Genomic DNA, 27,354 nt, shown 5'->3' on the forward strand with positions numbered 1-27,354 from the left:
GGCTTCGTCATGTGGACGGGTGCAGGGTTAAATCGATCTAACATTGCTAAATTCGACCTAAACTCGTAGTGTAGACCAGGGCCAAATGTTTGGCAGACAGAGAGGAGAAAGACTGCCTGCGGAGTGGTCCACAGGCTTTGAGAGCGTTGTCTGTAACTGGGTTTTTGTTTTGCTTGTGTTCAAGGGATAGTGTTCACCTTAAAAACAATGCACACTCCAGTCTGAATGTAGTTACCTTCTATTACAAGTAACCCCTAAAATTGCTAAAACGGACAGACTAAAGTTACATTCTCCTTCCACTGTTTATTTTGTGCATTTGACAGCACTTTGTACAGAGTCAGTGTCACTCTTCCTCTGCTACATGCAGTCACCTCTCCCATTTGCGTTCTTTTCCTCACACGGCCTCTGGGTGAGCTCTGTGGGGGGGGGGAAGGGAATATTGAAATACAAAACAAAAGAGCCCTTTGTAAGGTTTCTATTCCTATTAGTTTTTATAAAAATATACATACATTTTACTAACCAAACTTCCGGGCCTAAAACTCTGACAATGTCGGTTAAGACTAGAACCCAAACAAATACTGTCAGATTGCCAAACCATGCCTTCCGGCATCTGTGTTCTGCCTTTTGACAGAACAGAGCAACACCCAAACTTATCATGGTCAAACACAAATTACTTCCTTACAGTATGAAAGAGCCTGTCCCCTTTCACAAATCAGCCGAGTGACATTTGACTTTTACAAGCCTCAAAACTGCCTTTGTCTGGTCCAAAACTAACACAGAGGAAACCACCCCATTGTGGGACTATCAACTCTTATCTTAGTTATTCATTAACAAACACAGCCAGGAGAAGAATATGAACCCAATCACGTCCACACTTTACAGCTGTTCTTGTGTCTCACACACACACACACCACACACACAGACCTACTTCCATTTTGGCTAGGTACATTTTATTTTACTTATTTTTAAAGCACTTCTTGTCATAGCATCTAAGTACTATATCACATTAAATTAAGAACAAATTATGCCAGCTTCCCGCAAGTAGCACAAAACTACCTTAATTGCTGTGAGTCAGAATATAAGAAGCCATCAGAATGCCAGGAACAACACATACATTTAACCAAATATATACACACTACATTATGCTTTGAAGACTGCCATGCCAGACCGTGGCAGACTGCCAAGGAGAACAAGCTGGCAAGTCAGGAGCCCACGGCGGAAATAGCTTTACCACAAGCCAGGAGAGCTCAACTCCAGGTACTGACTGCAAACACCCTAGCCAGTCTTAACTGCCAGTACAGGATGTAAGGCAAGCAAGAAAGGTAGGGGTTCCAGGAGTAGCCCCTTAATTGAATTCACGGGAGCCCTTTAGCCAGACATATAGGAAAACTGGTGCAACGACCTCCTCTGAATTTTCACTCTTCATCATTTGGTTCTTAGACTTTGTTGTCTGTTGCTCTAAGCTTAAAACCTGGATCGGGGGGATGGGATAGCTCAGTGGTTTGAGCATTGGCCTGCTAAACCCAGGGTTGTGAGTTCAATCCTTGAGGGGGCCACTTAGGGATCTAGGGCAAAAATCAGTACTTGGTCCTGCTAGTGAAGGCAGGGGGCTGGACTCGATGACCTTTCAAGGTCCCTTCCAGTTCTAGGAGATAGGATATCTCCATTAATTTATTTATTTAATTTATCAGTGAATTGCACTACACTTTTCAACTAGAAGGGCTGGTCTACATGGGGGGGGGGGGGGGGGGAATCGATCTAAGATATGCAACTTCAGCTACGAGAATAGCATAGCTGAAGTCGACGTATCTTAGATCGATTTATCTCGCGTCTTCATGGCATGGGATCGACGGCCGCGGCTCCCCCGTCGACTAGGCTCCCTATACAATGCCTGAGGAGAGTCAGGCGCCTAAGAATGGGGTTCACAAAAGCCAGCACATTAGGCAAGGGGCCGCTTAAGCTAGCCAATAGCAGATGCTGAGCAGATCCTAAGGCTCTCCCCCTCCCTCCGGGACTTAGGCATCTAAATCCATGCTGGAGGGAGGTGAATATCTCTACTGCCCACTCACAGCTCGCAACCCTCTCTGTAACCAGATGCCTAAGTTGTTTCTTACAAGAATGACAGCGGCCCATGCCTAACTAAAAGGTCGAGGGGGAAGGAGTTTGTGTAGAGTTAGGCGTGCTCTGAGAAGAGCAAACTGGATTGGGCCCTGCAGATGAGATAGGTGGGCCCAGGCCTAGTTTCACCTGGTGTGAGAATCACTCTGGTTGAGAGATAGGTGCCCATGCACCTAGACCAAGGAAGCAATGCTCATGCTCAGGGGCAGACACTTAGGCCTGGTCTACACTACGGGTTTAGGTCGACTTTAGCAGCGTTAAATCGAATTAAGCCTGGACACGTCCACACGACGAAGCCCTTTCTTTCGACTTAAAGGGTCCTTTAAACCGGTTTCTTTACACCACCTCCGACGAGGGGATTAGCGATAAAACCGGCCTTTGCGGGTCGGAATTGGGGTAGTGTGGACGGAATTCGACGTTATTGGCCTCCGGGAGCTATCCCACAGTGCTTCATTGTGACCGCTCTGGACAGCACTCTCAACTCAGATGCACTGACCAGGTAGACAGGAAAAGACCCGCGAATGTTTGTATTTCATTTCCTGTTTGCTCAGCGTGGAGAGCACAGGTGACCACGCAGAGCTCATCAGCACAGGTAACCGTGATGGAGTCCCAGGATCGCAAAAGAGCTCCAGCATGGACCGAACGGGAGGTACGGGATCTGCTCGCCATATGGGGAGATGAAGCAGTGATAGCTGAACTCCGTAGCAGTAAAAGAAATGGCAAAGTATTAGAAAAGATCTCCAAGGCCATGAAGGACCGAGGCCGTAACAGGGACACACAGCAGTGCCGCATGACAATTAAGGAGCTACGGCAAGCTTACCACAAAGCCAGAGAAGCAAACGGAAGGTCCGGGGCAGAGCCGCAAACTTGCCGCTACTACGCGGAGCTGCATGCGATCCTAGGGGGTGCAGCCATCACTACCCCAACCGTGTGCTATGACTCTCTCACTGGAGAAACACACAGGGAAGACGGTTCGGGGAACGAGGAAGATGAGGATGGAGGTACTGTAGGTAGCTCACAGCAGCAAGGAAGCGGAGAAACCAGTTTCCCCAACAGCCAGGATATGTTTGTGACCCTGGACCTGGAACCAGTAACCCCCGAACTCACCCAAGACCCTCAGGGCACACAGGAGACCTCTGGTGAGTGTACCTTTGTAAATATTTGTAAACATTACACATGGTTTAAAAGCAAGCGTGTTTAATGATTAATTTGCCCTGGCAATCGCAGCCAGTACATCTACTGGAAAAGTCTGTTAACGTGTATGGGGATGGAGCGGAAATCCTCCAGGGACATCTCCAGAAAGCTCTCCTTTATGTACTCCCAAAGCGTTTGCAAAAGGTTTCTGGGGAGGGCTGCCTTATCCCGTCCGCCATGGTAGGACACTTTACCACGCCAGGCCAGTAGCACGTAGTCTGGAATCATTGCATAACAAAGCATGGCAGCGTATGGTCCCGGTGTTTGCTGGCATGCTGACAATATCCATTCCTTATCTCTCTTTGTTATCCTCAGTAGAGTGATATCATTCACGGTCACCTGGTTGAAATGGAGTGATTTTATTAAGGGGACATTCAGAGGCGCCCGTTCCTGCTCTTCTCAACAGAAATGTTCCCCGCTGTTAACCACGCGGTGGAGGGGAGGGGTGAAGTGATCATCCCAGAGAATCGTGTGTGTGTGTGGGGGGGGTGGTTTACTTGTTTGTGCCGCATGTTAACCGGGAAAACGCAGCCCCTCCTTTTACACTGAAAACCCATTTTAAATGGACAACCCAATTCATCCTTGATATGGGAAATGCGCTGCTGTTTGCAACCTTTCCCGCATGTTAAGAAGGTTAAAAAAGCCAAAACACTGTGGCCTACCATGGCTGCCTGCAAGCCGAAATATGCGACCTTGTAATGAAAGAGTGTACCCATTGTTCTCTAAAATGTGTCTTTTTTAACCACCTCTCCCTTCTCCTCCACCAGCTGCAAATGTTTCTCCTTCGCAGAGGCTAGTGAACATTAGAAAGAGAAAACGTAGGACGAGGGAAGATATGTTCACGGAGCTGCAGATGTCCTCCCACGCTGATAGAGCACAGCAGAATGCGTGGAGGCAGTCAATGTCGGACATGAGAAAAGCACAATATGAACGAGAGGAGAGGTGGCGGGCTGAATGGCGGGATGAAAAGAGCAAGTGGCGGGCTGAAGACGATAGGTGGCGTCAGCTTGCAGACAGACGGCAAGAGTCAATGCTCCGTCTGCTGGAGCATCAAACTGATATGCTCGAGCGTATGGTTGAGCTGCAGGAAAGGCAGCAGGAGCAGAGACCGCCGCTACAGCCCCTGTGTAACCAACAGCCCTCCTCCCCAAGTTCTATAGCCTCCTCACCCAGACGCCCAAGAACACGGTGGGGGGGGTCTCCGGCCACCCAGTCACTGCACCCCAGATGATCGCCCAAGCATCAGAAGGCTGGCCTTCAATAAGACTTAAAGTTTTAAAATGCAGTGTGTCTTTTTCCATCCCTCCTCCCCCACCCATCCCAGGCTACCTTGGCAATTATCCCCCTACTTCTGTGAGGAACTAATAAAGAATGCATGAATGTGAAAAAACAATGACTTTATTGCCTCTGCAAGCGGTGCTCGAATTGGGGAGGGGGTGGGTGGGGTAGGGTGGGGTGGTTGGTTTACAGGGAAGTAGAGTGAACCGGGTCGGGGGGGGGGGGGGTTTGGAGGGTTCATCAAGGAGAAACAAACAGAAGTTTCACACAGTAGCCTGGCCAGTCACAAAACTCGTTTTCAAAGCTTCTCTGATGTGCACCGCGCCCTGCTGTGCTCCTCTAACCGCCCTGGTGTCTGGCTGCGCGTAATCAGCGGCCAGGCGAGTTGCCCCAACCTCCCACCCCGCCATAAAGGTCTCCCCCTTACTCTCACAGATATTGTGGAGCGCACAGCAAGCAGCAATAACAATGGGGATATTCTTTTCGCTGAGGTCTGAGCGAGTCAGTAAGCTGCGCCAGCGCGCTTTTAAACGTCCAAATGCACATTCCACCACCATTCGGCACTTGCTCAGCCTGTAGTTGAACAGGTCCTGACTCCTGTCCAGACTGCCTGTGTACGGCTTCATGAGCCATGGCATTAAGGGGTAGGCTGGGTCCCCAAGGATCACGATAGGCATTTCAACATCCCCAACGGTTACTTTCTGGTCCGGGAAGAAAGTCCCTTCCTCCAGCTTTCGAAACAGAGCAGAGTTCCTGAAGACGCGAGCATCATGTACCTTTCCCGGCCATCCCACATTGATGTTGGTGAAACGTCCCTTGTGATCCACCAGGGCTTGCAGCAGCATTGAAAAGTACCCCTTGCGGTTTACGTAGTCGGTGGCTTGGTGCTCCGGTGACAAGATATGGGTTCCGTCTATGGCCCCGCCACAGTTTGGGAATCCCATTTCAGCAAAACCATCCACTACTGACTGCACGTTGCCCAGAGTCACTACCCTTGATATCACCAGGTCTTTCATTGCCCTGGCAACTTGGATCACAGCAGCCCCCACCGTAGATTTGCCCACTCCAAATTGATTCCCGACTGACCGGTAGCTGTCTGGCGCTGCAAGCTTCCACAGGGCTATCGCCACTCGCTTCTCAACTGTGAGGGCTGCTCTCATCTTGGTATCCTGCCGTTTCAGGGCAGGGGAAAGCAAGTCACAAAGTTCCATGAAAGTGCCCTTACGCATGCAAAAGTTTCGCAGCCACTGGGAATCGTCCCATACCTGCAGCACGATGCGATCCCACCAGTCTGTGCTCGTTTCCCGGGCCCAGAATCGGCGTTCCACGGCATGAACCTGCCCCAGTGACACCATGATTTCCACATTGCTGGGGCCTGTGCCTTGTGAGAGGTCTATGTCCATGTCAATTTCCTCATCACTCTCTTCGCCGCGCTGCAATCGCCTCCTCAGGTGGTCCGGGTTTCGCCTTGGCATGTCCTGGCTCTGCATATACTCCAGGACAATGCGCGTGGTGTTCATAGTGCTCATAATTGCCACGGTGATCTGAGCGGGCTCCATGATCCCAGTGCTAGCTATGGCGCCTGGTCAGAAAAAAGGCGCGAAACTAGTATCTGATGGACCAGGAGAAGGAGGGAGGGAGGGCCGAGTGACGACATGGCGTACAAGTACAGGAACAGGGAATTAAAATCAAGAAAGGTGGCTGTGCATCAGGGAGAAACACAAACAACTGTCACACAGAATGGTCCCCCCAAAGATTAAACTGAAAACCCTGGGCTTAGCAGGCCGTTGATTTCACGGAGGAAGGGGAAGCAAATGAATACAGAACAAATCTATTTTTTACATCTTAAGCTGGCAGCCGACGGTGCAGCATGACTGATAGCCTCTCCAGTATGATGATGACGGATACCCGTCATAATATACCATCGTCTGCCAAAAGGCAAGGGGCTGCTGCTGTGTAGCAATGCAGCCCCACGTCTGCCAGCCCCACGTCCGCCAGCACCCAGCATCGCCCTCGGCCTCTTCTGGGTGCTTAGCAGACAATACTGGGCAATTGGCAGAAAACAGTATACTACGATTGGTAGCCATCATCATCGAAACAGTAGCATGTCTGCCCAGGTGGCCATGATTGACAGCCACTCCAGTACGACGACGATGGGTACCAATCATAATATACCATCGCCTACCAAAGGGCAAGGGGCTGGTGCAATGCAGCCCTACGGTTGCCAGCCCCACGGCTATCACTCATGCTACACCGTCTACCTCCAAAAGGCAGTTAGCAGCTGCTGCTGTGTAGCAATGCAGTCCCACGTCTGCCGGCACCCAGAGGACATATGGTGACGGTGAGCTCAGCTGAGCTGAGCGGGCTCCATGCTTGCCGTGGTATGTTGTCTGCACAGGTAACCCAGATAAAAAGGCGCGAATCTGTTGTTTGCCGTTGCTGTGAGGTTGGGGGGAGGGGCCTGACGACATGTACCCAGAACCGCCCGCGACACTGTTTTTGCATCATCCGGGCATTGGGATCTCAACCCAGAATTCCAAGGGGCGGCGGAGACTGCGGGAACTGTGGGATAGCTGTGGGATAGCTACCCATAGTGCAATGCTCCGGAAGTCGACGCTAGCCTCGTACTGTGGACGCGGTCCGCCGACTAGAGCACCTAGAGCATTTTATGTGGGGACACACACAATCGGCTGTATACAACCGATTTCAATAAAACCGGCTTCTATAAATTCGAACTAATTTCGTAGTGTAGACATACCCTTAGGTGCTGTGGGATTTTAGCCACCTCCCAGAGCCAAGATTCTTTTGGGACATGACAAAAATTAAGGTTTAGACATTCAAAAGTGCTCAGCACCCAGCAGCTCCTACTGAGAGCAATGGGAGTGATTTAGGTGCTGTGCACTAGTGAAAACACAGCCACTTTATTTACATGCCTTAGGCTACATCTACACTACGGGGGGAGTCGATTTAGGATATGCAAATTCAGCTACGTGAATAGCGTAGCTGAATTCGACGTATCGCAGCCGACTTACCCCGCTGTGAGGACGGCAGCAAAATCGACCTCTGCGGCTTCCTGTCGACGGCGCTTACTCCCACCTCCGCTGGTGGAGTAAGAGCGTCGATTCGGGGATTGATTGTCGCGTCCCGACGGGACGCGATAAATCGATCCCCGAGAGGTCGATTTCTACCCGCCGATTCAGGCGGGTAGTGTAGACCTAACCTAAGTGGGAATTGAGTTTCTGAAAATCTGGACTAGATTGTGGCTGTCGAGCACTTTTCAAAATCATGATTCCAGTGAGTCTAATTCTAAAAGCCAAGATTATCTCTCTTTCTTTCCATACATTCACATTCTGCAAGGGTCTCCAAGGCGACTCTTAGATTGAATCTGAGCCTATGAAAAATTGGTAGCAGCTGAAATCTGGGAGAGGGTTAACTGCCATAATGTTGGAGCCGTAGTAAAAACATAGGAGTAGGTCAAATTCACTCCACTCTGAAATTTCAGTTACCCCAGATGGCACAGCGATGGCTATTGCTTCCTTGAAAAGCAGCTGCAGCAGTCAACCTTAAATCAGGAGTCTCCATATACAGATTGACAGTAGAAGGCTAAAGTTTAGATTTATTTATTGGAAACAGCTGCAAAGAATGTGGTATTTGTGACTTTGCAGTGGTGATGATGAGCTTTGTGTTCAGGGGGACAGAGCAAAAAGAAAGGGATTGGGATGTTTGTTTTTGGGGGACGTGATGAAAGAATAACTTTGCTATGGTTAACAGTGGAGTTAAAAAAAATGTAGCTAAGTTTCTTACAAACCACAAGTGCTAAGTAAGAAAAAGGATATTTTTAGAGCAAGTAAACACAGAGAATGAACTGTTCCAGTAAGACTGAAAGATCTGCAGTTTACAATACTAATTTTTGCTTTACTGAACATATTTGTATTTAACTCATCTTTAAAATTAAATCTCTTAAGGAAAAGTGTAATATAACCTATAGGAACCTAATGTAAATCAAACTATTACTGATCTGTTACTTTCCATCTTTAACGCATTCATATTTTATAGGACTTAAAATAATGTCTTCAGTATTGAAAAGTCACCAACGTGAGCCTGTATTAGCCATTTTTCTCTATAAATATCCAGAAAATAAAGTTATATTTGTTTTTTTAAATGGAGATACAGGACTAGCTCAATTTAAGGAATACATGGTTTGAAGAGATAACTAAGAAAGTAATATAAAGAAGTCATTCTAGACAAAATAAATATTGTTGAAACTTCAAGTCCAGTATAGCGAACCCCAGGCTTTCAAAAATCTTTGTTGTTTTGTTTTTTTAATTTTCTTGTGTGTTCTGGATTTTTAAATCTATAGGATATCTTCGGCTCTTTTCTTTATAACCATGAGGGCTAGAAAAACTTATTTTTTTAAAAATGAAAAAGAGTCTTATGACATAGCATGAATTGAGGCGCTGGAGCTTTAAGAAAAACACCAACTAGCATTAAGACTTGTGAGAGCAGGCAACACTGCAAGTTTTAGAATAACTGTTTTCTATAGCCACAGTCATATGGCCAAATCCTGCTTACCCTAGTCACACAGGGACAAAACCTCCGAGTTTCTTATTCCCTTTGAAGTACTTGGCCCACAAAACAGTTCCCCTGAAGTCACTATTTGCATGAATAAGGCAAGAAGCATTTGGCCTGTACAACAGAGTCATCCTCACCAATAATGCAAGAGCAGTGGTCTCTCATTCATTTCCATCATTTTCTTTCTGCATCTATTCATGCCTTTAGCATAACAGCTAATTTCTACCCTGTCCCGAATAACACGCCATTATTGATGTCCCACGATGACTCAAACCTCCGACAAGATCAAGGACAATGCTGCAATCTGAGGGTCACGTCTGAAGCTCCGCTCCCATCTCTTCCATATTTTTAGACCATGCTCTTCACCATTTGAATACTTGATTTTATTTCTTATGTTTTTCTCCCACTCCCCCCCAGTTTAAAAATGATTATGTACTTCATGTGTATTTGCTAAGCCACGTAAGTGAGTTCTGCATTTTGCTCTTAAAGAACTATGGCCCATAGCCACTCTTATTCATTGTAGAAGTGAGTTCTACAGTCGTGAGCCAGCAGCCAAGAAAGTCCAGTCCCCCATGCTCACAAGTCTCACCCTGCTGGTTTGACTCTATTAGTAACATCAAGTATTGGCTGTTCTAGTTTCCTTGCTGCTAATTATGGCCCCAAAACATCATTTTCTTTTATGCATATTTGGGCATCCTGTGTTCAATACAATCCCTTCTGCATTTACTTGCTAGAAGAAACATACACCACAATGGTTTTATGGAGTTTGTTTGATCTTCACACAGCATGCACACATACAAACCTCAGTCCTGTGTGTGTAATACATGGACATCTGCCTGCTAACTCCTGAGCAAGCTACCAAGATGAAAGGAAGCAGAGATAAGAAAAAACGAATCAAGTACAAAGGTTGTATATGAATTTATGCCCCCAGACTACTTGCATATCTGCCATATAGGGCAGAAAGGTGATTCCAGAATATAATCAGGACTTTCAATACACATTAACAAGAAGTGATTCACCAACACTCTCAAGAGTAGCTTGTTCACCATATTTATTTCTAGTCACTTATGTTGCTTCTATTTCCTATCTGGAAAAATCTGTGGTCATTCTTTCTGAAGGAACAAGTTAACATGAGCTTTACTGCCATTCAAGCCAGCTGAGAAAGTCTGGATTTTCCCCTTACATTTACTCTGTTCCTCTAAATACATGGGCAAAATTCCCATTGACTTCAGTGGGGCTGGGAGCTCATCCCAGGAATTTAATGCAGCCTGGAAACCATTAAACGCATAAAAATGTGCTATTAGGTGAAAACTATTGTTATTTTTCCCTTGAGGCTGCTTTTTTTGTGTTTCTATGAGGCTTCTGCCAATTTATTTTGACTTAAGTTTAAGTCAATGGATGTTTTCAATAAACCTACTGTAGTGTCTAGGTCTGATGTCTGAATGTGATATACACACTTATCCCTCCACCTCATTGCCATCCAAGATCAAAGCAGACACAAATTTGAAATTTCAGTTTTGTAGGTAAACAGCTAGATCCCAGTAATCTAGCAGCACTATCACCAATGTTAGACATGGAGGATGCAATCCTTGGGTCTAGATCAGCTGTACTCTGTGCAGGACACAAGTGCTGGAGCAAAGGCAAAAGTATGCCTCCTTTGCACAGTCCCAATCCTGGAGTCAGCTTGGAACCACTTTGTAACCTAGTTCAACGTGGAGACGCCTGAGGTTTCTACGAGTCTTACCGGCTGGTAACAGCCTCCAAGAGGCCATCACATCAGGGAATGGCAAATTGCAGTAGTGCTCCAGTATTTTCCCTTTCCCCCTAGCAAAACTGTCTATGCTGGATGTTGTGAGAAGGATAGCATAGGGCGGAGGGGGGCAAACTTTTTGGCCCGAGGGCCACATCTGGGTGGGGAAATTGGATACAGGGCCATGAATGTAGGGCTGGGCAGGGGCTTAGGGTGCGGTGTGCAGGAGGGGGCTCAGGGCAGGAGTGCAGGGAGGTGTGCGAAGTGCGGGAGAGGCTCAGGGCAGGAGAGGTGCGGGGTGCAGGAGGGGTTTGGGGTGCGGGCTCCGGCCCGGCGCCACTTCCCTAGAGCAGCTCCATGGTGGCAGCGGCGCTAAGGCGGGCTCCCTGCCTGCCCTGGCCTCGTGCCACTCCCGGAAGTGGCCGGCACCGTGTCTCTGCAGGGGGGTAAGGGAGGGGGCAGAGGGCTCCACGCGCTGCCCTAGTCCGCGGGTACCTCCCCCAAAGCACCCGTTGGCCACGGTTCCCTGTTCCCGGCCAATGGGAGCTGTGGGGGGTGGTGCCTGCAGGCAAGGGCAGCACGCGAAGCCCTCTGCCCCCCCTCCCCCAGGGGCCGCAGGGACATGGTGCCGGCCACTTCTGGGAGTGGCCAGGGGCCCGCGGCACCATGGGGTAGCAGTCCCGCGGGCTGGATCCAAAGCATGGGCCGAATCCAACCTGCAGGCCTTAGTTTGCCCACCCCTGGCATTGGGCCTGCTAATTCCATGCCACCTAGGGATCCCACCATATTGCAGAAACCCTCAGCTGGACAGCTAGACCCGCTGTCTTGCCCCTCAGGGCCATAACTGAAGCCAGGATCCTGGCCCCTAAGGGTTAGTACTACACTATAACTGTAGAACAAAAGCTCTAAAGATCAATCTGCTTTTGGATTAGGTAGATCAAATCAATTTCTTCTGAGATTTAAGATCTTATCTGCCACCAAAAGTTCTGAGGGTCTATTTGGGGGGGTCTATCAGTTCCTATTATATAGGAAACTTCCATGTATTAGTGAAAAAATTGAACCATCACCCCTTAGTTTTGCTCTCCGCTTCAGAACTGAGCTGCTGTTGTCGGGATGGAAACCAGGAGGAGAGATTATTATTAACTGATATTTTCTATTGCTGATTCCTAAAATACACTAAGTACAGTCAATGGCTCCTCCCACTCCCCACCTCCACCCTATTTTCCCTCTCCTGCTGCTTCTCAAAGCAATGGGTGGGGTTTGCAAAAGAAAAGAAGAAAGTAAGATCTGCAACATTACTGCGGCGCTAGTGAATCTGGGGGACAAAAAGCCAAGAGACTCTACGTTTGATTGATTACCGGAAAATTTAGTCATCTGATGAAAATAGGATAAAAAGCAAAAAAGTATTTTTGACTCCATATGTTCTATAAAATCTAACTTCCAGCTAGAATTCTCCCAGAAAAGTCAGCTCCACACAGCTGATTAAAATTTCAGGCAAGTTTAACAGGTGTCAAGAAAATGTTTAATCTGTTATACATGTTATAAATATCCTGGGGAACTAATGTCTTTCCTGGTTCTTTTCAGGCCAGTATGTTAGTTATGAACCATTTTAACTTGGATCACCATCACAATTTTATTAGTGCGACTAGCTACTTCACTTCAAGTAAAAGAAGTCCATTAAAATCAAATACTTCTGATGGCCTTTTAAAAGCACCATCACACCCATTTCTTATAGAGTGTTTCTTGTAGAATGACCTCTGAATTATGATATCAAGAGTAATCAATTCCAGCTCTATTTTCTGCATTCCTAATTTTTCTCACTATGGGATAGCATGCTCAAACAACTTTCCGGAAAACTTAGCTGCTGTGAACATTTCTACTGTGATTCTAAGCACAGCAATGAGCCACATTCAGAGTATCCCTGGTAGAAAACTGCTGTGTTTAAGTTTCATGTTTAAGTATTGCCTAAAAATACTCTTATTGCAATTGTGGGAGTAAAACACTTGACTTTTCCCCCATTAAGTTTTCTGGTGGTTTAAACCATGATTCCTTCTACCTGTAATATATTTATTACATATGAAAATAGAAGCTGTTTAAGTTCTCCAGGTTGTCAAGTGAACTGTATACATTTAAATTGCTTGGCAGCTTTTTAAATATTCCTAAACCAAGAAGTATCTGCCAAGTTTCAGTCTTAGTTAATTTTTACAATCACAAAGCCATGATGAAAAACTGTGTTTCTAATGGTAATGCTGACAGACCTTTAAATGTTCCAGCACTAGAGACAATTCAAAAACACACCCCTATTCAGGATAACACGTAAGCATGCACTGAAGTCCCAGCACTTAAGTCCATGAGACCAAGCATGCTCTGAAGTGGCAGTCTTGAACAGGGATGGAGTTAAGACCTTTCCTGAATCAGGGTTGAGGTGCATTCGGTGTATCCAAGACTTCTTGATATAACTACAACTCCTTTGAGTTTTACTCTTCATTGTGGGTATTCTCCTGATACATTCAGCTGGGTCCTACAGCCTTTTTTAAGCCTTCCCTTTTAGCCTTTGCCCAAAATATTGGTGCACACACTGCAAACAGGACTATATCCAGTGTTGCAAACAACATTCTTGAAACATCTTCGTGTTTAAGTATAAACATTTTTTAATAATGTAACAGTTCTATAGTTTCTAGAGATAATTTAATTTCCCAGCTCACTGACTAATACAGTCATCTGGGAAAGTAACACTGGCTGTGAGTTGAAGCTAGACAAATTCAGACTGGAAATAAGGCATAAATGTTTTAACAGTGAGAGCAATTATCATTGGAACAATTTGCCAAGAGTTGTGGTGGATTCTCCATCACTTAAAAATAAAAATCCAATCTTGATTTTAAAACTGTGTTAAATCTGCTCTAGGAATTATTTGGGGCAAGTTCTCTGTCCTGTATTACACAGGAAGTCAAGCTAAATGATCACAATGGTCTCTTCTGGCCTCAGAATCTATGGAAAACCATCACTAATCTAGATAATGCACCTGGAAAAAGAGCAGTAACCTCATAAGGCTATGGTAAGGATAATAAATATCCTTGCTATAATCAGAGTCAAAGTCTTGAATTTCCCACTTAAAATACAGGGAGACATTTCTGCTAACTCTGTGTTTTCCTTACAGTGCTGGTCTCAATCATGATTCTCTTCCCCCACACACACTACCCTAAACAAAACAAAAAACAAAAAAAGAAAGAAAGAAAAAGAAAAAGAAAAAAGGAGAAACTGGGACAAGCAACATAATAAATTGCTACACTAACCTTACATGCAACCCTGTTTTTGGCACCCTCCACCCTCATTCACATGTGCAGCTCCACTAATTTCTATGGGAGTTTGGCAAGTGTAATCTTAATACTTCAGTCAATGCCTCAGGGAAAATAAATTTATTTGCTTTAACTCTGTAAATATTTATTAATACAATAAATACTTAGCACTTACATGCCAATGTATGGGTCAGAGCATGCAAAGTGGTGAGCATCAACTGTTAATTGACATCAAAGTGAGTGGCATCCACTCATTTCTTTGCAGGATTGGGCCCTACTTCATCAAAGCACTATGAAAACATACACCCTGTAAAGCAGGTATTTCCTATAGTTATACATGCAGTATATAAATACTCTTAACAGAAAGTCCTTTTCAACCTTCTTTCTGCAGTATAATTCCCCATATCTGTGTATATATTACTCTTTAAATAGAAAGGATTTACTAAATAAATAACAGTAGAATGCCTGCCACTGTAGTTTTTATTTGAATTTATTGTGATTAGCTTTTGCAACAACTGCAATCAGTTTAATCTTTGGATTTCCATTTAAAACATTACATTCAGATTTTCAATCATTCCATCTTCCCTTCCAGGGTTTGGAATAGTGGTTTGTGGTTTTTTGTTTTGTTTTAAGAAATCAGAAGAGCTATTTAAAAATAAAAAAAAAAAATAAAAGGAGTATGCATCCCAGGTTAACCATTCAGACATATTCATGTAACATTTCATTTTCCACCATCTGAAAGCCCTTATTTAGTATAATTAATATTATTCTATCAAGAGAGACAGCGTGGGAGCTACTAAAAATATAAAGGAACACTTCATGCAGATCTTGTTTACAGAAGATGTGCAACTAAACTCAGTATTGTGGCCATTAAAAAGTCACCGTTCAATCATATTAGGTTGTATATGTTCAATAAAATCTAAATATATTTTCAAAAATTAATGTTTGTTCTTAAACTACACATCCATCTGATTTCCCCCAAATTATGCAGTTCAATGGAAGCCTGCACCAGATTAGTCACAGTATGACTAAAAATAAAATGAGATGTCTACCAGTATTTCCTTCTTCATATATATTTGGCAGGACTGATTTGTACTAAACACAATTAGAAAAGAAGATATACACAGTTCGGATAGGGATGCTTCATCTATTTAAGGCTTTTGGAATTACAAGTGTCAGTGAATACTATTCAGCTTTGTGCACACCAGTGCATTCTGGGTTTGCTTCCACCATTGCATTTCGAAGGATGCCTGTAAAACACTGTACAGCCACAGACAAAAATGTCACTACATTTACTCAGCAAGGCTAAGCACCATGTCACCTTATGCTGTGTCACTCTGCATTGCTTGTGCAGACAGAACCACTCAAACCTCCCCAAAACCTAAAAGGAACACAGCAGGACACACATAGAATGAGGAAAAAAAGTTTATTCATGTTTTTCTTTTAAGCTAACACTTTCTAATTTGGGGGGGACGGGGTCAGGCGAAGGAATGTCCTACAGGAATTCACTTGCAAAAATACAAAACGCAAGAATCATGGTTACTTGGTAGACACACAAACTCCACCAATCTACTTACTTTATTGGGATTGCTATCACAAGTCTGGCTGATGCCCCATCAGCCTCTCCCACAGCCCTAATATGCGGAAAAGAGAATACAGAAAAGGACCATGAGTTACAGGAATCATAGCAAGTCTACCCACCCCTTAGCTCTCATGCCCCTTTACCAAAGTAAATCCACTTACCATCCCGTGTTGCTCCAGAAGCCACTTGCTGCTGTCCCCTTCCTCCAGCCATCATGAAGACGCAATATATTCCCCTGTGAACTCCACTACATTATGTGGGGGAAGAGAGATGGGGTTACTCACTAGAGATGTCCTCTCTCCAGACCAGGACTAAATCCTATGTCTGGCTCCTAAAGGGGAAAGGAGGAAAGAATTAGTTCCGCTCCGAACCAAAAAGAGCAGCAAAAAACAAAAACTCTGTTTTTAATAAAACACTGAATACATAAGTGAAAATAATGAAATCTAGGTCCTCACCTCCTTGAGATCCACCCCTAAAATGGCGACGGGCTCTTCCTAATAGCCAGATATGCCAGCACACAGTGTATCTAGCACTGGCTCAGGCGAAGGCTTGTCATTCTCTACCATGGCATCGGCACTGGTAGCATGAGGGCATAACAGGGCACATCCCTTGCACCTCATGGCACATGTGCACATTATCCTGCAAAAGAACCATTCCAAGCATCCGTTGGAACAAACAAAAAAATGTGAAGAGGTGGGAATGTGTGCTACACAGTGGCAGATCAATGCACGGGCCACCACATGTCCCCGCGGCCATAGCAGCCCAGGGTTCCTGGGCAGCCCTTACCATGATCCGGCTCCAACTTCTAGACCTGGCCAGGGGGGTGGGGCTTTGGGGGGGAAGGGGAGGAGCAGGGAGTGGAGCCCTGTGGCGAGGGGTATGTGGGGAACCCAAATGTTCTTGATGCTAAGGTTGCCAGTGTGACGGGTTGGATCACAGAAACCCCCTTGGGAGCTGCTACCCGATGTGCAAAGACTACCCCTGCTTCTGTTTTCCCTGCCAGCTCAGGACTCCAGCACCCTGTCTTGCTGAGCCAGACACTCCTGTTTGGCTCCACACACAGATCCAGGGTCTGAATCTCCTGTCCCAAAGCTGCAAGTTTACCTGAAGACAGCTCGCAGTAGTGCGCTTGTCTTTAGCACTCAGATGCCCAACTCCCAATGGGGTCTAAACCCAGATAAATCCGTTTTACCCTGTATAAAGCTTATACAGGGCAAACTCATAAATTGTTCGCCCTCTATAACACTGATAGAGAGATATGCACAGTTGTTTGCTCCCCCAGGTATTAATACATACTCTGAGTGAATTACTAAATAGAAAGTGATTTTATTAAATACAGACAGTAGGATTTAAGTGGTTCAAAGTAGTAACAGACAGAACAAAGTAAGTCACCAAGCAAAATAAAATAAAATGCGCAAATCTATGCCTAATCAAACTAAATACAGATAATCTCACCCTCAGAGATGTTTCAGTAAGTTTTTTTCAGACTGGACACCTTCCAGGCCTGGGCACAATTCTTTCCCCTGGTACAGCTCTTGTTGCAGCTCAGGTGGTAGCTAGGGGATTCTTCATGATGGCTTCTCCCCCTCTCTGTTCTCTTCCCCCCCTTTATATATCTTTTGCATAAGGCGGGAACTCTTTGTCTCTCTGGGTTTCCACCCCCCCTCACTGGAAAAGCACCAGGTTAAAGATGGATTCCAGTTCAGGTGACATGATCACATGTCACTGCAAGACTTCATTACTCACTTGCCAGCACACACATATACAGGAAGACTCACAGGTGAATACAGCCATCTGCAGACAATGGGAGTCATCAAGATTCCAAACCATCCTTAATGGTCCACACTTTACACAATTACAATAGGCCCTCAGAGTTACATTTTATATTTCTAGTTTTAGATACAAGAGTGGTACATTTATGCAAATCAGATGATCACACTCAGTACATTATAAGCTTTGTAATGATACCTTACAAGAGACCTTTTGCATGAGGCATATCCCAGTTACTTACATTCACTTATTACCGTATTTTCTCTAAAACTATCTCAGTTACATTATATTGACTTATTATCAAGTTTTTATAAAACCATATAGACTGCACAACGTCACAGCCAGGTGTCCGGTTTTTGACCGGAACACCTGGTCAAAAAGGGACCCTGGCGGCTCTGGTCAGCACTGCTGACGGGGCCGTTAAACGTCCAGTTGGTGGCGCAGTAGGGCTGGCAGGGTCCCTACTGGGCTCCTAGGAGCCAGAGGGACATGCCGACCGCTTCCCAGGAGCTGCCTGAGGTAAGCACTGCACGGAGACTGCATCCCTCTCCCCCCACACCCCGCCCCAGCCCTAAACCCCCTCCCACACCCAAACTCCCTCCCAGAGCCTCCACCCCGTCCCGCACCCTGAACCCCTCATTTCTGGCCTCACTCCGGAGCCGACACCCCCAGCTCAAAGCCTGTACTCCCTCCCTCCCAGACCCCAAACCCCGTTCCAGCCCAGAGCCCCTCCCACACTCCAAACCGCTCAGCCCCAACCCCCAGCCTTCTCCTGCACCCTGAACCCCTCATTTCTGGTCCCATCCTGGAGCCTGCAGCCCAACTCCCTGCCCCAGCCTGGTGAAAATGAGCAAGTGAGAGACGGTGGGGGAGAATGAGTGATGGAGAGAGAGCAGATGGGGCTATGGCCTTGTAGAAGGGGCAGGGTCTCAGTGAAGGACCAGGACTGGGGGCAGGGCAAGGCTGTTCGGTTTTCTGCATTAGAAAGTTGGCAACCCTACTTATTGCCCAGGGCCCCAATAAATCGTAATCCGCCTCTGGTGCTACATAACGCCTGGCTTGAGAGAACTCTGCTGGGCATTGTAGGATAGAGGAAATGAATCTAAATGCCCTCCAATGCTGGCAGGCAATGTTCTGGGAGGACTTAGTGCACTATCTGCACCCAAAATAAGATAAGAAACACTAACACACTGCACCCTTTCAACTTGCACTGATTCAGATACTCAGGTGCAAGTTGCAACAGTGCAATTCACTAGTGAAGACAAGGCTTTTGTTATCAGGATCCGTTCAATTGTCAGAAACAGTCTGGACTCTCAGAAGTAGGGACACTGGTTTCCTGTGTGGCTGGCTCACACCTACAGAATTTCCTTTCACAAGAGATCAACATTGTCCCAGAAATTGCACCTGTATAACCCCTCCGTTATCCACCGAGAATCACTCGAGTCATGGTTCCTCAGCCATCACCTCTCTTGGGTGGAGACTACGTTTCTCTCGCTCCTGACTGAGGTTTTTCCAGACTGCAAAGTTCCCTGCCTATACTGCGATACTTTCAGCAAGCCAGACTGCTTAGACAAGCCAGGGTCTGCACTTTGCATTCTCTTTGAAGGCTATGAACAATTCAACTGCCAGCAATTATAAGGTAATTATATACATGTATTCTTAAGGTGAAAAAAGCATTACAGAGAAAACATGTTAAAAACAATAAAAGAATCTACACACACTAATAAGTTTACCAGAGATACCCGCTAATTCCAGCAGTCAGTCCTTCAAACTCCACAAAGAGGTTTTTCTGGGGTTACAAGTTCCTAACAGTCTTGGCCCAAAACAAGCAAACCCATGCACAGTCTAGTCTTTCTTTTATACTGCTTGGGCCTTTGACCTTCAGACTCCTGGAACAGGTAATCAGAAGACAATGGTCCCCTCCTCCTCAGGACATAGCTTGAAAAGGCTGGATTTTTGCATAACCAGGGGGCGGGGAGAAAGTCCAAAAGTCCATTCTTGCAAGGCACATTGTTCAGTACAGTCTTTTGAAGTCCATAACACTTCCCAAGGTAATAGCCAATTTAGAACTAATCCATGAGAGGACCTTCCCTCTTATACCATAGCTACTTAGTTTCCTTAAGACCCTTTTGTGAGGTACCTAGTCAAAGGCTTTCTGAAAATTCAAGTACACCAGGGGCTCTCAAACTGGGGGTCAGGACCCTTCAGGGGGTCACGAGGTTATTACATGGGGAGTCACGAGCTGTCAGCCTCCACTCCAAACTCTGCTTTGCCTCCAGCATTTATAATGGTGTTAAATATATTTTAAAATGTTTTTAATTTATAAGGGGGGGGGAGGGTCACACTCAGAGGCTTGCTATGTGAAAGGGATCACCAGTACAAAAGTTTGAGAACCACTGAAGTACACTATATCCTCTAGATCACCCTTATCCACATGCTTGCTGACTCCTTCAAAAAATTATAATAGATTGGTGAGGAATGATTTCCCTTTACAAAAGCTGAGCTGACTCTTCCCCTAAAAACTCTTGTTTATCTATGTGTCTGATCATTCTGTTCTTTACTATACACCTCTACCCCGATATAACATGACCGGATATAACACGAATTCGGATATAACGCAGTAAAGCAGCGCTCCGGGGGGGCAGGGCTACGCACTCTGGCGGATCAAAGCAAGTTTGATATAACGCGGTTTCACCTATAACGTGGTAAGATTTTTTTGGCTCCAGAGGACAGCATTATATCAGGGTAGAGGTGTACTTTCTACCAAATTGCCCAGTTCTGAAGTTAGGCTTATTGGCCTGTAATTGCTAGGATCTCCTCTAGTGCTCTTTTTAAGAATTCTCATTACATTAGCTGCCTTCAAGTCATCTGGTACAGAGGCTGATTTCAGTGATAGGTTACACAGTACAGTTTGTAGTTCTGTAATTTCATATTTGAATTCCTTCAGAACTCTTGGGTGAATACTATCAGGTCCTGATAACTTACTACTGTTTAAGTTATCAATTTGTTCTAAAACCTCTTCTACTGAGGCATCCATTTGGGACAGTACTTCAGGTTTGTCACCCAAAAAGAATAGATCTGATGTGGGTATCTTCCAGCCATCCTCTGCAGTGAAGACCAACAAAAAGAATTCATTTATCTTCTCCGCAATGGTCTTATCTGCCTTGAATGCTCCTTTAATACCTGTGTCATCTAGCGTCTCCCCTGCCTGTCAGGTTTCTTGCTTCTGATGTACTTAAAAATATTTTACTGTTAGTTTTTGCATCTTTAAGTTGCTTCTCAAATTCTTTCCTGGCCTGCCTTATTATATTTTACATTTTATTTGACAGAGTTTGTGCATCTTTCTATATTCCACATTAGCATCTACTTCCAAATTTTAGAAAGATGCCTTCGTGCCTCTAATGCCCTATTTACTCTGCTGTTTAGACATGGTTGCATTCATTTGGTCCTTTGACTGTCTTTTTTTATTTGGGTTATACCTTAAAGTCTAAGCCTCTATTCTGCTGTTTTTAAGTAGTCTCCATGCTGCTTGCAGGCCCTTCAGCCTTGGGCCTGCTCTTTTTAATTTCAGTCTAACTAGTGTCCTCATTCTTGTGTAGCTCCCCCTTTTCAAGTTAAATGTTACTGTGGTGGGATTTTTTAGTATCTTCCCCCTTGCAAGGATGCTACATTTAATTACATTATGGTCACTATTACTGAGTGGTTCAGCTATAAGTTCCTCTTGGACCAGATCCTGTGCTCCATTTAGGACTAAATCATGAATTGCCTCTCCCCTTATGGGTTCCAAAACTAGCTCCAAGAATCAGGCATTTATGGCATCTAGAAATGTTATCTCTGTATCATGCCTTGATATTTACCCAGTCAGTATGAGGATAGTTCAAATCACCCATTATTATTGCATTTCTCTAACACCCCTTAGCATTACAGTCACCATCCTGGTCAGGTGTTCAGTAGCATACTCGTACTGCCCTTTATTCAAGCATGGAATTTCTATCCATAGAGATTCTACAGTGCAGTTTTGTTCATTTAAAACTTTCACATTATTTAATTCTGTGCTTTTTTTAACATACAGTGCCAAACCCCCAACACCACACCCTACTGTGTCATTCCTATATATCAAGGGTGGCCAAACTGACTCGCAAGCCACAGGGGACTCTTTTACAGTTAAAGTGCAGCTCCCCCACAACCCTTCCCATTCTCCACCTACCACACTGGGGGGGAGGGGGGGGAGAGGAGGGCTCAGGACCTCTGCCTTGCAGTGGGGTGATGGGGGAGGGGCTTCTGCCCAATGGGGGGGGGGGGGGGGTCCTCAGGGATTCAGCCCCGCAGGGTGCACCTGCTGGGGTTCAGGGCTTCAGCCGAAGACGGGCTGAAGCCCCGAGCCCCAGCAAGTGCCTCCCATGGGGCAGAAGCCCCGAGCCCTGGCAAGTGCCCCTCAACTTTTGAACTTCTGAAGATTGTCATATGCGGCTCAGAGCCGTAAGCTTGGCCACCTCTGCTATATACACCTCTACCTCGATATAACGCTGTCCTCAGGAGCCACAAAATCTTGCCGCGTTATAGGTGAAACCGCGTTATATTGATCTTGCTTTGATCCACCCAAGTGCAGAGCCCCGCTCCCCCGGAGCACTGCTTTACCGCGTTATATCCAAATTCGTGTTATATCGGGTAGCGTTATATTGAGGTAGCGGTGTATTTTGTACCCTGGTGTTACTATGTCCCATCAAATATCCTCATTCCCAGTTTCCATGATGCCTGTTATATCAATATCCTCATTTAATGCCAGGCTCTCTCGTTCAATGGCTCTCAACTTTTCCAGGCTACTGTACCCCTTTCAGGAGTCTGATTTGTCTTGAGTACCCCCAAGTTTCACCTCACTTAAAAACTACTTGCTTTCAAAATCAGACGTAAAAATACACAAGTGTCGCTACACACGATTACTAAAAAATTGCTTACTTTCTTATTTGTCCCATATAATTATAAAATAAATCAACTGGAATATAAATACTGTACATATATTTCAGTGTATACTATATAGAGCAGTATAAACAAGTGATTGTATGACATTTTAGTTTGTACTGACTTCGCTAATGCTTTTTATGTAGCCTGTTGTAAAACTAGGCAAATGTCTAAATGAGTTAATGTGCCTCCTGGAAGACCTTAGTGTTCCCCCAGGAGTACATGCATCCCTGGTTGAGAAGCACTGCTCTAGTTCACCCATCTTAGTATTTAGATTTCTAGTATTTGTACATAATCCATGGAATTGGAGAGGCAAAATTCAGTGGAACAGGGATGTTGTTTCCCCATATAATGTATATTTTGCATAGTCCTCCTCTGAAAACGATTTTCATCTAGCTTGACAGCACTGCAAACCAAACTACACTGCCCAACAATGACAAGGAAAGATTAGTTTAGTCTCCTTGCCTTTTGGCTTCAATCATCAGACTGCAAAAGTCACCAAGGCCTCCTCTGTAGATGCAGTTATACCAGCACAACTGTGCTTTAGCTGCAGGGGAGGGGGGAGGTGGGGAGGGGGCTGGAATAAGCCATACCAGTAAAAGCACAGGTTTGCTTGTATAAACTGCATCCACACTAGGAGCGCTTTGCCAGTACAGTATACTGGTATAGCTATACCGGCAAAACTTTCCAAGAGTAGATCAGGTCTAAGTATGTTGATCATTTTTGTGAAGTCCATTATGATCTGGATTGAGACAGGCTATCTTTAACAGAGACAATCAAAACAGTGTCCACATCTTTTAGTCACTACCAGCTTCAGGAAGATTTGAACCAATAACTACCCATCCCAAAGCACAAAAAGTTTTGTGTATTTGTTTTTAAACTTTGTTTGTTTGCGATTGAACAAGTTTCAGTGTGTAGGATTCAAAATTCAATGTTTCCATAGTAGTACAGTAATAAACTCAAACCACTACAGCAGCAGCCAGACATATTTCCAGCATCAGCATTAATCACTTGGCATAGCAGAAATAAAGTAATTGAAACAGAACGCTGACACGATCAACTGTCTCTAGCTTTAGGAATAAACATTGCGGTTTGCCTAAACATTCCAGCAGCAGGCGGCTGCCTGTGAAAATGTGCTATTCCACTGAAATTCTTTACGAAGAGTATTTGGGAATGAGTGGTGGAAAGTCAGATTAAAAGTCATGTAGCAAACTCCTAAATCGCAAAGGAAATAATGCTTTATTGTCAGTGACCAGCAACAGTAAACACAGGACACCTTCAAGCACAGGGTGCTCCTCCCATTTAGAACAATACCTGGGGTGGTAGTGGTCTGAAAATGTTTAATTATTAATCAAGCATTCCAAACTTCAGAGTGGTGAGTGAGGTGACTCCTGCTTAGAAGGGGACCTGCCTGCAGGCATAGTTTACCCACTTATAAATAACTGGACTTGTCCTGAGGGATAAGCCTGGAATGTGGCAGAAAAGGGGGAAGGAGTATTCCATTTCATGGCCACAATAAAAACACAATCCACTGTCTGATCTTCCTCTCTCTCCTCAAGTCTCATACAGAGTTTATTATAATGCTTAAAAGGACTTAGAAGCTCCACTATGATTACATTACAGGAATTTCAACAATGCAAAACTGCTGCTGGACTAAGCAGCAGATATTTGGATTTCCTAGGGAGGTTGAAAGAAAAAAAAAAGGGGGAAATATTGCTAAATGTGTATAATTTTATCTCTTTGATAAAACCCACTAACCTTTTAGATTCTCCATAAACGGAAAAAAAATACATCTCTTTTAAGATGGAAAGGATTTAGTTTTAGGAAGTAACAGCACTTTCAAAAAACAAAGGTTTCAGAGTAGCAGCCGTGTTAGTCTGTATCCGCAAAAAGAACAGGAGTACTTGAGGCACCTTAGAGACTAATGCTCTAATAAATTTGTTGGTCTCTAAGGTGCCACAAGTACTCCTGTTCTTTTTTCAAAAAACAAAGGTATCAACCTCACCCATGATCTTTTTTCAGGTATAAAACAGGAGATGTGCTGCCACTGGCCTGGGGCTTGTGAGGAAAGGTCCAGGGAGATGAATGAGGAAGCAAACAGATGGATGGCTGGGAGGGTAGAGAGAGAAACCGGGAAGTAGGTATTTACCCTTATAAGACCTCAGCTTTCCCAACTCTGCCTCTCAGGAAAGGTAACATACATTTGTACATTTATCATAGCCACCATTCAGGTTTCACCCTCTTTGTCATGTTTCCAGATGAGCAGCTTGAAGTAGCTGTTATAGGGTGACCAGATGTCCCAATTTTATAGGGACAGTCCCGCTTTTGGGGTATTTTTCTTATATAGGCTCCTATTATCCCCCCCACCCACCCACCCCTGTCCACATTTTTCACACTTGCTGTCTGGTCACCCTAAGCTGTTAGTATGTATTAAAATATCCAGCAACAGCTTCATCTCTCTCTCTCCCCCCCTCTCACACATACACAAACAAACACGGAAGCCACTTGTGCAACTGTGTTTCCTCTTTCACTGATGCATTTGGATTGCAAGTCTTCGGATCTCTCTAGAAGAGGAAAAAACCCAGAGCAAGCAACCAGAGAGAAAGGAACTCAGGCATCACAAAGACTCAGGGTCACCTCCACAGCAGAAGTTGGGCACACATAGACCAAACCCTGGTCCCATTGAAGACAATTGGAGTTTTGCTGTGGGTTTCTCATGGTTTGGCCCCCAGTCTCAAAATAGAACCCTCTCCTCCTCCTCCCCAGCCAGCTGTGTAACCCTCTCCTCCCTCCGCAGACCACAGACACATGTGTAATCCTCCCCTCTCCACTTCCCCCAGCCAGATGTATAACCCTCTCCTCTTCCCCCCCAGCCTGCATAGGTGCTGGGGTGCTGCTGCTGCCGCCTGCCTCTCCCCCCGCCTCCCCCCACTTGAAGTTGTTTCCATCATATACAGGCTTTACAGTTTGGTTCAATGGCTCTCGACACACACACACCCCATACAATTTTTTCCAACACCCGTGTACAGATGTGTAATAACTCCCCACCCCCAGCCAGATGTATAACCCTCTCCTCGCCTCCCCCCGCTTGCAGACAGATGTACAATTCGGGCTCAACCCACAAACACTAACACCACCAGCAGAAAACGTCCCCAAACTGCCCCAACTCGCCGCCCCTACGGACGGGAGCGAAGAGGGATTTTGCTGGAGGAACATTTGCAACTTCGCCCGGCTCCTCCGCCGCCCCGCGCGGCCGGGGACAGCGAGGGGCACCGGGCACGGCTCCCCGCGGGCTGCTCCTTACCGCCGTGGAGCCGGAGGAGGAGGCGATGTAGACGCGGATGACCATCCTGAGCGGAGCTGCTGGGACGCGGGCGCCTCGTGCTGGGTGTGCGCTGGCGGAGCAGCCGGAGCAGTGAGCGCAGGCAGCCCGGCCCTCGGGCAGCGCGAGGGGGAGGGGCCGCTCAGCCCCGCCTACCCGGGTAGCGTCAGAAACTGATCCCTGTCCCAATGTGCCGCTGAGGGTGTACTGGGCATGCTCACACCACTGGGCATGCTCAGTAACATCTGCTGAAGCCGCTGCCCTCACTCTGCCCTTCCTTGGAATCAGCTTCTGCTGCTTTAGAGGGGTTCAAAGGTGGCAAATCGGAGGGTGGGTGGGCAGGATCTGAGCAGCGGGCGGAAATTTACTGGGGGGGGGGGTCAAGCAGCTGAAGGCAGAGACAGCTGAGGGGCAAAATCAGGGATGGGGGGTAGGAGCTGGGGTTAAGCCCAGGGGCACAGGGAGAGGGTAACAGTTATCCCGGTGCTGAGATGAGCCACCTGCCGTGTTTGCCAAAAAAAAAAAGGGGGGGGGTGTGCGGAGGGGCTTTTTTATTTCCCCTCTCACAGGACAGTACCTCTCAGCATGGGCTTCCCAGGACTGGGTTCTTAAAGGCATGCCACTACCTAGGCATGGCAGCTCCTCTCTATCTGTTATAACGTGCTGACGGGCTACAGGAGACTTGAGCCAGCAAAATATTTTACATATTCCCCCCTCAAGAATTATGTGTCACACATTTTGGGTATTTAAAAGAATCCCTTATGAGATTATACGTCTACACAAAGTCTCATAACACTTCACAAATTTGCCTTCTCAGCTGCTGTGAGCCCCTGAGTTGCACTCCCTTCCTTAAATGTAATCCATTTAAACACTGTTTTGCTCCTTTTAAAATGTTACTTTTATTACTCTTTCCACTTCATCATTTGCCTTTGTTCTCATTGTGCAGATGCATATTATTGTGCCATTTAATTTCTATTTTAATAACAAACACTCATCAAATATTTATAAGTAAATAGTTGCTAGTAGTTTTAGCAATGATATGTTTCTAGTAGAGCACTTGCTATGTTTTTTACTGTGATTTTTAATTTGGAATTTTTAATTCTAACTTTTTTCTTCTTATTTTTATAGTACACGTTTATTCTGTTGGCTCATGTGACTTCCAGTCTGACTGATTTCCTAGCCTGGTGTCAAAACTTCATTTGCATTTGATCCACCAATGGGGATTGTCTTTTGCAACTATTATTTTGCCTCTCAATCCAGCCCTTAGTGATTTTTCACATGTCATTGATTGTGCGTAGAACTTGATTCTCAAATATTCAATAAGGGCAGTGTACTATCTCATATTACATCCTTCTCAAGGGCAAAAATCTTCTGTAATTTTTGCTGAACATAAGAATAGCCATAGTGGGTCAGACCAATGGTCCATCTAGCCCAGTATCCCATCTTCCGACACTGGCCAGTGCCAGGTGCTTCAGAGGGAATGAACAGAACAGGCAATCTTCAAGTGATCCAT

At 45.6% G+C, this 27,354-nt stretch overlaps 1 protein-coding gene and 1 long non-coding RNA gene across 2 annotated transcripts in view; both read right to left on the bottom strand.

Moving 5' to 3' along the window:
- The window catches only part of SH3BGRL (SH3 domain binding glutamate rich protein like), a 71,431-nt gene extending 45,437 nt beyond the window's left edge, over nt 1-25,994 (bottom strand). The window contains exon 1 of the mRNA XM_008166532.4: nt 25,824-25,994. Coding sequence (XP_008164754.1) covers nt 25,824-25,868 — 45 coding nt within the window. The 5' untranslated portion in view covers nt 25,869-25,994. The remainder of the gene's footprint in view (nt 1-25,823) is intronic.
- LOC122173998 (uncharacterized) lies at nt 14,740-16,090 on the bottom strand. Its single transcript, XR_006175168.2, has 3 exons — nt 15,952-16,090; nt 15,786-15,842; nt 14,740-14,853 (listed from the first exon to the last, which is right to left on the bottom strand). It is a non-coding gene; the product is annotated as an uncharacterized LOC122173998 (long non-coding RNA).
- Nucleotides 25,995-27,354: the final 1,360 nt, after the last annotated feature.

The sequence above is a fragment of the Chrysemys picta genome, chromosome 9, assembly GCF_011386835.1.
Source record: "Chrysemys picta bellii isolate R12L10 chromosome 9, ASM1138683v2, whole genome shotgun sequence".
Classification (NCBI taxonomy): Eukaryota; Metazoa; Chordata; order Testudines; family Emydidae; genus Chrysemys; species Chrysemys picta.